General features: G+C 39.8%; 1 protein-coding gene across 1 annotated transcript in view; it reads left to right on the top strand.

The window, feature by feature from the left end:
* Positions 1-14,279, top strand: part of LOC126190819 (GDP-fucose protein O-fucosyltransferase 1) — a 119,558-nt gene that overhangs the window by 73,351 nt on the left and 31,928 nt on the right. The window contains exon 6 of the mRNA XM_049931386.1: positions 10,225-10,461. Within this exon, the coding sequence (XP_049787343.1) occupies positions 10,225-10,461 (237 nt within the window). The remainder of the gene's footprint in view (positions 1-10,224; positions 10,462-14,279) is intronic.

The raw sequence follows: 14,279 nt of genomic DNA, 5'->3' as shown, positions 1-14,279 counted from the left end.
ACATTAGAAAATTAATTAACTGAAATATGATATTTCTGATTTCTTTTTAATTTCGCATAAATTTATTCTAGAGCAACTTCACAATACATAGTAACTTAGCTATACATTTTTGACAGTATATACATATCACATATTTACTGATACCTCAAGAAATTGTAGGAAACTGTTCTTTTTCTCATTGCAGCACAAATACATTTTACATGTACTACATTGTGAATGTGGTCTCGACTGAATTTTATTTTTCGCACACATTTCGCATCGTCCTCTATTACAACTGAACACTACAAAATGGTTTCCTCGGTTGCCAAGACGTACATCCTTCGGAACAGAAAAGTTATCCTTCCTTCTCTTTGGGAGAGTTATTTCATCTTTACCAGAGTTTCTCTTTTTGAGATTTGGCACTTGCTGTTCATTCATTAGCCCTAGTGCCACAGCACACCTGAATTCCAGCAGTGGCAGTGCCCCATGTAGATAACTGAAAATGACGTAAGCATTGACAGAAGCAATTTCTATTGCTCCCCAGAAGAGACGGTACCACCATTTCTTTGATCGCTTGTCAAGACCATAAGTTGAATGTAATCTGTCTGCATGATCCACACCACCCATGTTTTTATTGTAATCACATACAATAACTGGACATGGTATAGTCATACTAGTTCCATCTTTCTGTTTTCTTGTCACTACGCTCGGTTCAGTGCCATGGAAGTTTGACGCAAAATACACTACTTTATTTTCCTTCCATTGAAATACTGTTAGGTCTAAAGATGACTCTCTGTGATTGGATTTAGACATTTTTCTTTAGGTAAATTCCCTGGCAAACCTATCCTGTTTGTTCTAATTGTTCCACAGGCAAATGTATTTACCGATTTCTGTGTGAGAAAAAGTGGACAGAACAACTAGTGAGAGGTAACGCATTGTTGCTACAATAAAGTGTTCGCACAACCTGACGGTACTAATAAGTCCGCCTGATATTTTCCACTTTATCTCATTCACTTGTAACGTAATGCTTCAAACTATTATAAAAAAACAAAGAAGGTAAGTACGTACAATGGAAAACTCAACGGAAGTTTCAATAAATTGCACACAAATTCAGGCAACACCATGGAAACAAGCACATACGATCTTCTGTTTTCACAGCAGCGCGCGAAAAACAATTTCAAGCTCTGACCGCCACAGAGGTCTATGTATAGCACAATAACATCTATGAAACAGTAGAGCAGAGTTACTGTTACGTACCGACGGGCTCTCAGATCACGAAACAGCACCACGAGAAAATAATTAGTCAAAACTTACTGGTACTTTTAAGTACCGTCAGGCAACAAAGGGTTAAATTAAAATACAGAGCATAGGTATGTTTGAACATTTTATTTTGGTTGTTCGAATGTGATACATGTACCTTTGTGAACTTATCATTTCTGAGAATGCATGCTGTTACAGCGTGATTACCTGTAAATACCACATTAATGCAATAAATGCTCAAAATGATGTCTGTCAACCTCAACGCATTTTTGCAATATGTGTAACGACATTCCTCTCAACAGTGAGTAGTTCGCCTTCCGTAATGTTCACACATGCATTGACAATGCGCTGATGCATGTTGTTAGGCGTTGTCGGTGGATCACAATAGCAAATATCCTTCAACTTTCCCCACAGAAAGAAATCTGGGGATGTCAGATCTGGTGAACACGCGGGCCATGGTATGGTGCTTCGACGACCAATCCACCTGTCATGAAATATGCTATTCAATACTGCTTCAACCACATGTGAGCTATGTGCCGGACATCCGTCATGTTGGAAGTACATCACCATTCTGTCATGCAGTGAAACATCTTGTAGTAACATCGGTAGAACATTACGTAGGAAATCAGCTTACATTGCACCATTTAGATTTCCATCGATAAAATGGGGCCAATTATCCTTCCTCCCATAATGCCGCACCATACATTAACCCACCAAGGTCACTGATGTTCCACTTGTCGCAGCTATTGTGGATTTTCTGTTGCCCAATATTATGCCGGTTTACGTTACCGCTGTTGGTGAATGACGCTTTGTCGCTAAATAGAACGCGACCCGTAACTTCTCTTGTGCCCAGTGGCAGAACTGCACACGACGTTCAAAGTCATCGCCATACAATTCCTGGTGCATAGAAATATGGTACAGGTGCAATCGATGTTGTTGTAGCATTCTTAACACCGACGTTTTTGAGATTTTCAATTCTCGCGCAATTTGTCTGCTACTGATGTGTGGATTAGCTGCAACAGCAGCTAAAACACCTACTTTTGTTGCAGGTCGTGGCTGACGTTTCACATGTGGCTGAACACTTCCTGTTCCATTAAATAATGTAACTATCCGGCACACGGTCTGGACACTTGGATGTTGTCATCCGGGATACCGAGCAGCATATGTAGCACACGCCCGTTTGGCATTTTGATCACAATAGCCATACATCAACATGATATCAACCTTTTCCACAATTGGTAAACGGTCCGGTAATGTATCACAAAGCAAATACCGTCCGCACTGGTGGAATGTTACACAACTATACTTATATGTTTGTGACTACTACAGCGCCATCTATCACAAAGCAAAAAAAGTGGTCCAACTAAAACATTCATATTTCTTTACGTACTACGCGACTATGTAATAAAAAAATGGGGGTTCCTATTTAAAAAAACGCAGTTGATATCCGTTTGACCCATGGCAGCGCCATCTAGTGGGCCAACCATGGCGCCATCTGGTTTCCCCTTCAAGCTAGATGAGTTTCGTTCTTGATAGTTTTTTCATTTGATGCTTATTCTGTGAGATATTTGGCCCGGTCACTATCAATGGAGCATCGTGTATATGTTTCAGAATATTTGCCTTCAACACTTTTCAATTGTTCAGACTAATTCTGGAAACATTTTTTGAGCTAATTTTGGTCCCTCTTGAACAGGGGCCTCAAAACCATTACTTTGACTTCAAAAGAGCCGCAAGTTCAAAAATATTGTGCCATGAGACAAGTTATTATTCTAAATTGGGACACCCCCCCCCCCCCCCCCCTGCCCCAATTCCAGCAAGACTTAACTCAGAAGAACTAAGTTCTGCAAGGGCCTGCACTCTTCATTTCAGGAGAGAATGAAAAAGACTTAAAAAACAGAAAAACTACAAAAACAAATGGTGAGAGGCAGGCCACTATCAGATCAGGCATGGGTTACATGTGACGCACAGGCTGTGGTTGTGCATCCTTGCTCTCAAACAGTTTTTTCTGATTCAACAGCTTCTTTCAGTTGTTAAAATCACTGTCCATGTATATTTATTTGATGTAAGTGAAGGAAAAAAGATTTTATGTGATAAAGTAGGTGGAAACAGACAATTAGAAATGAAATATTTTTCTTGGTAATATTAGATTACTTTGTGTGCTGTTTGGCAGCTGGAAACATAGTGATTTTTCATGGTTTCACAATAGATTTGTGACAAACAAATTATTGTTTCCTATTCTGCATTAACGGTTCTTTGTTCCTTTAAAGCAGCGATAATCAGTGTGCTCCACAGAGCCCTAGGGCTCTGCAGGGTCTCTGCCAAAATATCATCAACCTAAGGAACAAAGAACATAAACTCTCGTCACACATTGACAATTCATATAAATATAGTATCAGTGTTGGTTTTGGTTAAAATTATTTTTTCTTTCATTGTTTTATAGCCAAAAATGAGGTGACAAGCAGCCTAATATTGCTAAGAATTTAATAAAACCAAGTGTGGCAGACATAACTCAAATGTATACTCAATGAAAAATCTGCAAAGCATCTTTCTAAAGCACCACTTTTGAAAGACACTGTTCCATGTTGAATTAACAATCTTGCACACTATGTCAAACAAGCTTTATTTGGTAGCCTTCAATGCAACAAATTGGTCTTGCAAATGGATGAGTTGATTGATGTTGCTGGACTTGTCATCATACAGATAACTATGTGATATCCATATAAACATGCACTCAAAGAAGACTTATGTAAGTGTGCATCACAGCCAGCTAACACTACCAGAAAAGAAATTTGTAAAACATTTAACAATTTATTTAAAAAAAAACCATTTCAGTTGGGACTATTCTATCAATATTTGTGTAGATGGGGATGAGGTTGTGACTGTTAAAGCACTAGCTATGGCATCACAAATGAAAAGTAAAAGTGCCAATATGTAGTTCTGGCCATTGTATTGTGTATAGTCAACCACTCGCAATAGATAAGACAGTGCTATATCTAAAATTGGTTATAGATGAAGCAATAAAAATAATCAGTTGAGTTAAATCACCCCTCGTCAGTGCTGACTGAAGATCATTGGAGCAGATATAAAATACTACTGCTCCACTCTGAGGTTAGATGGTTATCCCAGGGTAAGCCTTAACAAAATTATTCAAACTGAGAGCTGAATTACAAGCTTTTATGACTAACATTTCTTTTAAATTACAAAACTGTTCGAGCAGTGCGACTTGGGTGTTCGGACTAGCTGTTTTATCAGACATACTTGGATAATTTAATTAATTAAATCTTGACAAGGTAAACTGACAACAGTTTTCAATACTAACAAAAAGCAAATGCCCTAAAAAATTAGGTTTTTGAATTATTTCTTTCAGCAAGAAAAAGGCAGACAGCTTTTTACCACTGAATGTGTTCATTGGTGAGACAGCAGAATTACCAAATTAAATATTTCAAGAACTGGTCTAATGTCTCTGTGAAACGCACTTTTCAAGATTCATTTTGCCGAAGAGCAGAATAAAAAACTGAAAATGAATTTGTGGATTCAGAATCCTTTTGTAGCAAATTTGCAGAAGCTGTAAAATATGTCAAACAAAACTTGTGAATTCTTTTTAGAAATAATGCCAGATACAAGCATGGAATCACAAATCAATGTGACTTGATGATTTTTGGTGCTGGGTTAGTGAAAAATATCCATAGCTTGCCTCATAAACTGTAACTGTTCTTCTCCCATTCCCATGAACTTATTTTTATGAAATGGTATTCTCAGAATATGCAGCTGCAAAGGCAAATTACTGCACTAGACTGGATGCCAAACCTAATATGCGACTTCAACTCTCTTCCTTGAAGACTGACGTAAAACAGTTGGTCAGAAAAAAAAGTCATACCTCCCATTAAATGGAACAGAAACAATTTTGTCAATGTATGGTGGAGTCAGTAGTGTTATTTTGTGTCTTGTGTATTGTTGTCGAAGTTGGTAATATATAATGTACCTGTTTTTGTAAGATTTTCATTAGATGTTTATAATTAAAGAGTGAACGTAAAACCAGGTTTTGCTTATTTTAGGACTCCACAAAATATTTAGTATTTTAAATGAGTTCTGTCACCAAAATGGGTGAGAACCTCTGCTTTCAAGTATTGTACCCAAAGAAAGATGTGGTGATTTTATTGGAAGTGCTTCATATATTAACAGCTTCTGTTGGTTTTGTTGTATCTTTAAACACAAAGCAGTTGGATACTGCTTAGTGTCCAGTTCATACAAATATGAGATGTGATCAAAATATAAAAGGAATTTTCTTTATTTCTTAAAAAATCTCTATTTATCAATTGACAAAATAATCCCTCTCGGATATGATACACTTGTGCCACCACTTTTTTCAATCTTTGAAGCACTTCTGGAACTCACTTTTTGTTATGGTGTTCAGACGCTCCAGCAATTTTGTTTTTATCTCATCAGTGGTGGCAAAACATCCTTCCATGGTTCTCTTCAGCCTCAGGAATAGAAAGTCACAGGAGACCATGTCCGCCAAATACATTGGCTGAGGCAGCATAAGTTCTTTCTTTTTTTTCCAAAATATTATGAACAAGCATTGAGATGTGAGTGGGAACATTCTCATGATGCAATTTCCACCAGTGGTTTTGCCACAATTCCGATCATTTTCTTCAGATTGCTTCATGAAGACCATTCCAGATAGTATTCCTTATTGACCATACAATGTAAGGCAGAAACTCATGATGCACTATCCCATTGTAATCAAAGAAACATTTGGAAGAACCTTTACATGTCATCGAACTTATTGAATTTTTTTCAGTCTTGGCTGTTCAAGCAGCCTGGGCCTTGGGTTCATTGTCATACCTGTATACCCACGTTCCATCACCTGCTGTAACCTTCTTTAGAAGTTATGGATCATTGTAAACTTCATCCAACAGCCCCTGAGCAGTGTCTATCGTCATTTTTTGGTCAAAATTCAACAATTTCAGAACAGACTTTCCTAATCAAAACATGGAAAAATGGCTTGGCATTACCAAAGGATATGCTGACATCATCAGCAGCCCCTCTGTTGGTGATCTGGTGATTTTTCCAGAACTATTTTATGTACTTCATCCACATTGTCATCAGTAATCCCTGTGCTAGAGCATCCACAGCAGTCATCATCTTCAGTTTCTTTGTTGGCGTGTTGCTGCACTGGCTCACCAATGTATGCACTGGTTCAATAGAAAAGTGCAGGCAGCAAGAAGGTGGGGCTGTAATATCATCACAGATGAATTATAGAGGATGTTGACATCCAGAGCCCCTTGTCGGAGTAACAAGCCACGGTCTTAACATGCACTACATGGGAAAAGCGCAGTATTGGTGTCCAGTTTAAGTGTCTGGACTCAGATTCCCCATCTGTGTTGATTCGTTAGATTCATTTGTCTGCACCTGATGTTGCCTTAGTACTACCAGTGCTGGTTCCCATGGCTTGCTAAGTTGTAATGCCGTGTGTCTGTTGATCAGGTTGTTACTTATACATGTTTTGACAGCTTCTTTAATGATGGAGTCCCAGTATTTGGAGGTGGACGAAAGAATCTTTGTGTCTCCATAGTTTATGCTATGACCCATGTCAAGACAGTGTCAAGAAGGATCCTTTATTGTATGATTATATGTTAGCGGAACAAACACTGGTAGCAGTTACTTCTGTAAAATATCTGGGAGTACGTGTGCGGAACAATTTGAAATGGAATGATCATATAAAATTAATTGTTGGTAAGGCGGGTGCCAGGTTGAGATTCATTGGGAGAATCCTTAGAGAATGTAGTCCATCAACACAGGAGGTGGCTTACAAAACACTCGTTCGACATATACTTGAGTATTGCTCATCAGTGTGGGATCCATACCAGGTCGGGTAGTCAGAGGAGATAGAGAAGATCCAAAGAAGAGTGGCGTGTTTCGTCACAGGGTTATTTGGTAAGCATGATAGCATTACGGAGATGTTTAGCAAACTCAAGTGGCAGACTCTGCAAGAGAGGCACTCTGCATCACGGTGTAGCTAGTGGTCCAGGTTTCAAGAGGGTGCGTTTCTGGGTGAGGTATCGAATATATTGCTTCCCCCTACTTTTACCTCCCGAGGAGATCACGAATGTAAAATTAGAGAGATTCGAGCGCGCATGGAGGCTTCCCGGCAGTCGTTCTTCCCGCAAACCATATGCGACTGGAGCAGGAAAAAGAGGTAATGACAGTGGCACGTAAAGTGTCCTTCTTCTCTAGTCACCAGTAATGGACTCCTGGCATCCGCTGGACCATTGGTCACCCCTGTTCTGTATGTGGATGATTTCTGTATTTGGGCTGGCTTCCATTCAGTGGCCTCTGCAGAACAACAGCTCCAGGGTGCCATCCTGTGCACTTCGTGTGTACGCACTCGCATGGTTTTTAATTCTCTCCCTTTGCATAGAGGGTCGCTGTACTAGGGGCCCCATCCGGATCCGGAACTGTACCTCAGTGCCCAACACATGACCGTGGTCCACCAGTTCCGTTTCTTGGGTCTTCTGTTTGACAACAAGCTAACTTTGTTGCCCTTTATCCATCATCTGAAGGTTAGCTGTTTTCATAAACTCAATGCCCTTCGCTTCCTTGCCCACACCTCTTGGAGTGTGGATTATTCAGTTGTTTTCCACCTTTACCGGGCATTGGTTCTGTCCTGTCTGGACTATAGCTATTCAAGTTTATGGGTCATCTGCCCCTTCCACATTGCTCCTCTTGGACCCAGTTCACCATTGTGGTACCTATTTAGCCATCAGTGCCTTTCACACGAGCCCTGTCGATAGTCTTCTGGTTGAGGCAGGGATCCCTCTCTTTTTGATTCGGCAGTCCCAGCTTCTGGTTTCTTATGCCTTCACTATCTGCTCTTCTCCTGATCACCCTTCCTATTCTGTTCTTTTTGTGGCTTCGGGCCATTGCCCACCTGCTGCCCACCCTCAGATGAGTTTACCAGTTGGGCTCCACTTCACTTCTCTCTGCCATGACTCCGTCTCCCCTACTTGGTTAGTTTCTTGACCGTGGATTCAGCTGGATCTTTTCTTGGGACCAAAGCCCCCATCGCTCCAATGGCGATCTATTGTGTGTTCCAAACACTCTTTACAGAGATTTCAGGATGCCATTCTTTTTACACCGGTAGCTCTATTTCCACTGATCATGTGGCATATGCCATCGCGACCTCTGTCAGCATGGAATACCACTTCTGTTAGCACCTAACACCATCTCTTTCCTGCCACATGTGGGGGTGTTTACTGCAGACTTGATGGCCATCTATCAAGCCCTTCGTTTTCTTACACAGTCCTCCCTCACCCGAGTTGTATTATGTATGGACTCAATGAGTGGCCTTCAGGCTGTCGCTTGGTGTTTTTTCCCGCCACCCGTTGGTCTCTGCCATCCACAACTTTCTTGCTGGTCTCAGTGATGCTGCTTATTTGGTTGATTTCTTTTGGATTCTTGCCCACGTAGGTATCCAAGGTAATGACCTTACTTATCATGTGGCTGGGGGTTTGACCACCTACTCCCCATTCTCTGTGACCACTCCAGGGGCAGATTTACTGCTTTACATCAAATTCCTCTTTGCTCAATCATGCGTTAACTTTTGGGAGGCTATTCCCTTGTCTAATAAACTCCGCATCATCAAGGATACATCCACTAGGTGATGTTCTTACATCTGCCTCTCCCGATGGGAATCGACAATCCTCTGCCATTTTGATATTAGCCATACTTGGTTGACACATGGTTTTGTACTCCACAATGAGTGGCCCCTCCCTCCCCTTTGAAGTTGTAGGGCTCAATTCATGATGATACATATTTTGCTGCAGTGCTCCTGCCTTTTGGCACTTCACACTAAAATGCCATCCCACCTTCTGTGTCTCAGGTGTTAGTGGACAACCCTTGTACCATTATGTCTGTTCTTAGTTTTCTTCGTGAAAGTGGTTTGTACTGTCAACTGTAAGTCCTTGAATTTTCCTTTGGAATTACTCCCTCAGCTAGCATAGGCATTGGTTATGGAAGCCTTGACCTTGCCTCCACACCAGCCATGTTCTCCCTGCCTTTTCCCTACAGTTTTGCCTGGTCTGTTGTGCTGTTTTGTTTCTTCTTTACTTATGTTTTCTTTGCCTGGTGTTGTCCCCTGTGTATCATATGGTATGGTGTAGGTGTTAGGACAGGTCAGTTGCACTGTGGTGCCCCACTGCGTGTAGCATTTCTGGGGCTCCGGTGCTCTCTCCGTTTCCACCCATGCGTCTCCTATTCTTTCCTCTTCCTGCTACCCTGATGTCCCTTTTCCCCCCTTTGTTTGCACATTGACTGAACTCTCGTTTGTGTTGTTTCTCCCCTGCTTCTACCATCCTAGATCGTGGGACCGATGACCTCACTGTTTTGTCCCCTCCCCCAAATCAACCTACCAATCAATCAGTCACCTTACTCTGTCACTGAGAAATGGAGTCCCTGGAGATGTTCTAAGTATAAATTAAAAAAAAAATGCTAATGAAGAAACAGTTGTCTTGAATCTGACAAATCATCAGCTTTTAGAAATGACATTCATGCTAGGAGTTGGTGGCCAAGTACCCAGGAAAGAAAAAAAATATATAAATTATTTGAAATGGGAATGTTGGTATCATTATGTATCTAACTCAGAAGTGAAACATAGGCTATAAAATAGATTCTAAATGATAGGGTGTGTCACTTGCTCTAGATTTGGGACATCAAATGCTTCATTCCAGTGGTTTCCTTCTTATAAATCCATTTGTATAAATTTATTAACTGGTTGGCATTTCATTACAAAATATCACCACAGAATGATTATATTGTGCTCTACATCGTAGACGGATAAGAAAGACTGGCAAATAGGAGTAAAACATGATCAACTGAAATTGTTTGGAACAGGTCCAGAAGAATTTCTTTCATATTTACTGTGCTGGTAATGTGTTGTTGTTTTGTGTCAAAAGGAGGCCAGTTACTTGGAATTTTTGTTTCCAGGGTAATGCATGTAAACATGTTAAACACAGTCCCAAGCTATTTGCAGCCCCACAGTGTCTTGGGTACAATAATGAAAGAGGAGTGGCTACAAATGAAATGTGCATGCCATCAACAGAAACTGTCATTAGACAGCTTAAAAGAGTAATCCGAGGAATGAAGGATGTAGCATCAGTATTTGTGGCTTCAGATAGTAATCACATGTTGCCTGAACTACGAACAGCATTGAAGAGGATGGAGGTTAGTATAACTTTTTTGATTTTAATTGATTCTGCTGTCAGTTATTGGTAGAAAAAGTTCATAATTATAAATGAAAACAACATTTTGTGTGTTCTACAGCAATATATTATTTTCTTAACCAATATTCAGACAACAAGCATTGTAAGTCAAAAACTGGTTAACAAGCACATACATAATATTTTTCCACTTGTAGTAACTTTTTTAAGCTAGTATGGTAAAATAAATGAATTCACAAATGGAAAAGAAAATGCTACAAATCCCCCATGCCATGAATATGTCCAAAGAAATGTATCATGTCATAACAAAAAGTAGTGGGACACTGCTCTGTTGGAGGAATCCACATTTGCTTGTGAAAAAATCTCAATGAGCAGAGGCCATTTCATCTTGCATCCTGACATTGTTTGGTATATTATTAATGGAAAAACTAGATACATTGATTTGATATCTCTTGTATATAAAATTTTTGTCACTTGCCCTTTATTTGAGATTCCAGATGCATTCCAAACACATATTAACACACAACCAAGAGCATACTGGAAAACACTTAACAACTGTTTCAAAGCCAAAGCTTAACCCTTAATCTTACAAAAACTTGTTATTACACAACTTGGAAATATGGCAAAATGACTTAGAGGTACCAGAAGTAGAGATCAACGTAAACTGGATGAAGGTTCAGTGTCTAATGTTCCTGGGCATTCAAATGGATAATAAGCTGAGGTGGTACCAGCATGTGGCGAAGTTAACCAAACAACTGAGTTCTCCCAGCTGAAATGTCTCCCATTGTGTCAGTTGACCTACAGACAGGATTGTTAGCATACTTGGTGTTCCTTCATTCAATATTCTCCTGTGACACAATCTGGTGCAGTGAGGTTAAAGTGAAAAGTGTGTTTTCTACAGAATCATGAAATAACAATATTGTGTAAAGCTGATGACTGAGCATCTTGTTGAACCCTCCTCAGGGTCTGTGGGATTCTTACACTTAAGTGCCAACATATATTTACCCTTATGGTATTTTTCACTAATAACAAGAGTTAATTTAGGATGAACTCTGCAATGTACAACCACAATAATATAAATAAAAATAATTTTCATGTAGACTATGCATCCCTCTGTAGGGGCCAAAATGGAGATTTATTTTGGTGCAAACGTGTATAACAGATTGCCAATATGAATTGGGCAGGAAATTGAAAATCTCCAAAAAATGTAGTAAAAAAAAAATTATCTCATTAGTGGCTCCTAGAATGTATCGGAATATTTGGATTGAGAATCGTGAATTCTACTTCCTTTCCTTCTTCAATTCCCATATGTTTCCAAGCATCGGGGTCATGAATTACACATAACTCTAATATTTGTATTAGATATATCTTGACTCCCAGCGCATAGACAACTGATAGTGGATGTTCATTGCTATTTACAATTATGCAATTTAATTAATTATGTTGAATAAATTGTATTTTCACATAACATTTGGTGAGTTCAAGTTCCCAAATTGCATTTTAGAATGTTAAATGCCATCTTATGTAATTTTTCACATCAACCATGTGGTGCAAAACTACTCATGAAAACTGCAGTGCATAACTACACCTGGCACACCAAATCTACAGGATCTAGCAAACTCTGATTTACCAGTGATAAAGACGATCCTCGGCCCAATTGCACTGAAATCACCATCTTTCTGGTTATATAATCCAATATTGTGGTTTCACAACTTACAAACCAATTTGTCTTGGCCTGTATCAACTAGAACAAAACTTGATGTATTTATATAGGGCTGCACTTAATAAGCAAATCACTAAAAGACTTCCTAGCTTCCTTGCCAAGCACTGAAAAATACACAGCTATCAAGCATGTGCTTGTAACATGTTTGTTGCAGTTGGAAGCCAAGAAACATGAAAAATTGCTACATTGAAGAACTCTGAAAACATGCACCATCCAAACTACTTCATTTTCTTTGCATGCTGGTTTTCAATGCTATTAACAGTGATATTCAGCAGATTATATGCCATATTCAGCAGAGTGTTTGACTGTCATGCTCACCTGCAGATGCACAGAAAATACTCACAGTTTGGGATTGTGACCTTGATGCTCTTGCTTAAACCCCAGATCGAATTGTTGAGATGAATCAGTCCAACTGTGTCACAGGAATCTCCACTAGGGCAATTCTCTGGAAGCACTTCATGCAAAAGTAACTGAACTATCTAAGCAAGTCACAGTCCTAAAAATCATTGCTCCATATGTGAACTGTGGCAGCAACAACAGTCATCCAGCAGAAACAAGCATTTGGCCACCAGGGAGAAAATCTGCTGGTATCACAGAAAATTTGGAGCTGCAGCTTGGCAGTCTTGACTACTCTGTTGCAAGGAAAATACTGCCAGAAATAAGTAGCAATAGTGGCTGATTTCAAACTGGACAGCTGTCAACTGTTCATAACAGAGCACTCTACAAAGCTATAATCCCTTGTTGATGAAGGTGCTGAAGTCTTTGTTAACCCTTCTTTTCACCTTTCATAGTGAAATACTGATGGTGGTCACCTATATGCTGTGAACGGATCTTACATCAAGACCTGCAGCCATGTCACCTTACATCTAAACTTCAATCATTGATGTGAATTTGTATGAAGACTCATTGCCACCGACGTGTTATACCTGATTTCTGGAGCAGATTTGTCATATTTTACATCCTCCTCCCAGATCTTTGTCTTCAATGCTTGCTTGGCTCTACAAAACTAATGGCCAGTCATAGATACCTACACCATGCCAACCACACTGGCATCAAAGTGATTGCTGGTGATTCACTATAAGACAAACTGCTTCACCAGCTCCTTGTATTCATTGATCTATTACGTACTTTAGTACAGGTATAACACTCAAAGGTGCATCACATTGTTATGATGCCAGAATCACCAGTCCGTTAACAGCCTCATTGTCTGCCTCCAGACAAACTCAGGATCGCAAAGCAAGAATTTTCTTTCATGCCAGTGCACGAGATCTGTTGCCCTTCAGATAATAGCTCTGGGGCTACCACTCCATATTGTTCCTAAGAATAGCAAGGCACCCATGTGGTAACTATCAACTATCATAAGCTTGATGCCAGAACGATATGTGATCCCCACCTTGTACCACATATTGAAGACTTTGCTATGCTTATTTTCATGGCAAGGCAGTTTTCTCCACAATAGACCTCATCTAAGCTTTTTATCATATACCCATTGCACCAGAGAACATATGCAGAACAACTGTTTGTACTTTATAAATTTCTGCAAATGCCACTTTAACTATGCAGAGCTGCCCAAACTTCAGAGCAATTCATGGAATTCATGGATGAAATAACAGGAGACAGTTCCGTTAATACTGTATTGATGACCTGCTTGTAATGTTGTCCAGTGAGGCAGAGCACTTTGCACACCTACAACAACTATTCATTGCACTGCAAGAGCAATTAATCAAAGTGTGTCTTCGGAATAATAGAAGCAAAATTATAAGGATACCTTATCAATTCACAAGGAATTCTGACACCTCACGACAGAGAGGAAACTATTTCTCAGTTTCGCCAACCCACTAAACCTGGAGCCATGCTACAGTGTATTGATGAAAAGTGTGTCCTTCGCCTGAGTAAAGGCTGCTATTGTGGAGGCTGCAGTATTAGCTCATCCTCTTACTGATGCACCTTTCTCAGTAATTGTGGCTACATCATTAACTGCCACAGGAGATGTAGTATAACATATAAAATATGACTGGCAGCCTGTAGCTTCTTCAGTAAAAAATCCACCTTCAGAAGCATATTGTTCAGCGAACAACTGCAAGCTGTGCTTGACACAT

The sequence above is a fragment of the Schistocerca cancellata genome, chromosome 6, assembly GCF_023864275.1.
Source record: "Schistocerca cancellata isolate TAMUIC-IGC-003103 chromosome 6, iqSchCanc2.1, whole genome shotgun sequence".
Taxonomy (NCBI): domain Eukaryota; kingdom Metazoa; phylum Arthropoda; class Insecta; order Orthoptera; family Acrididae; genus Schistocerca; species Schistocerca cancellata.
This window is presented reverse-complemented; position numbering and strand designations above follow the sequence as displayed.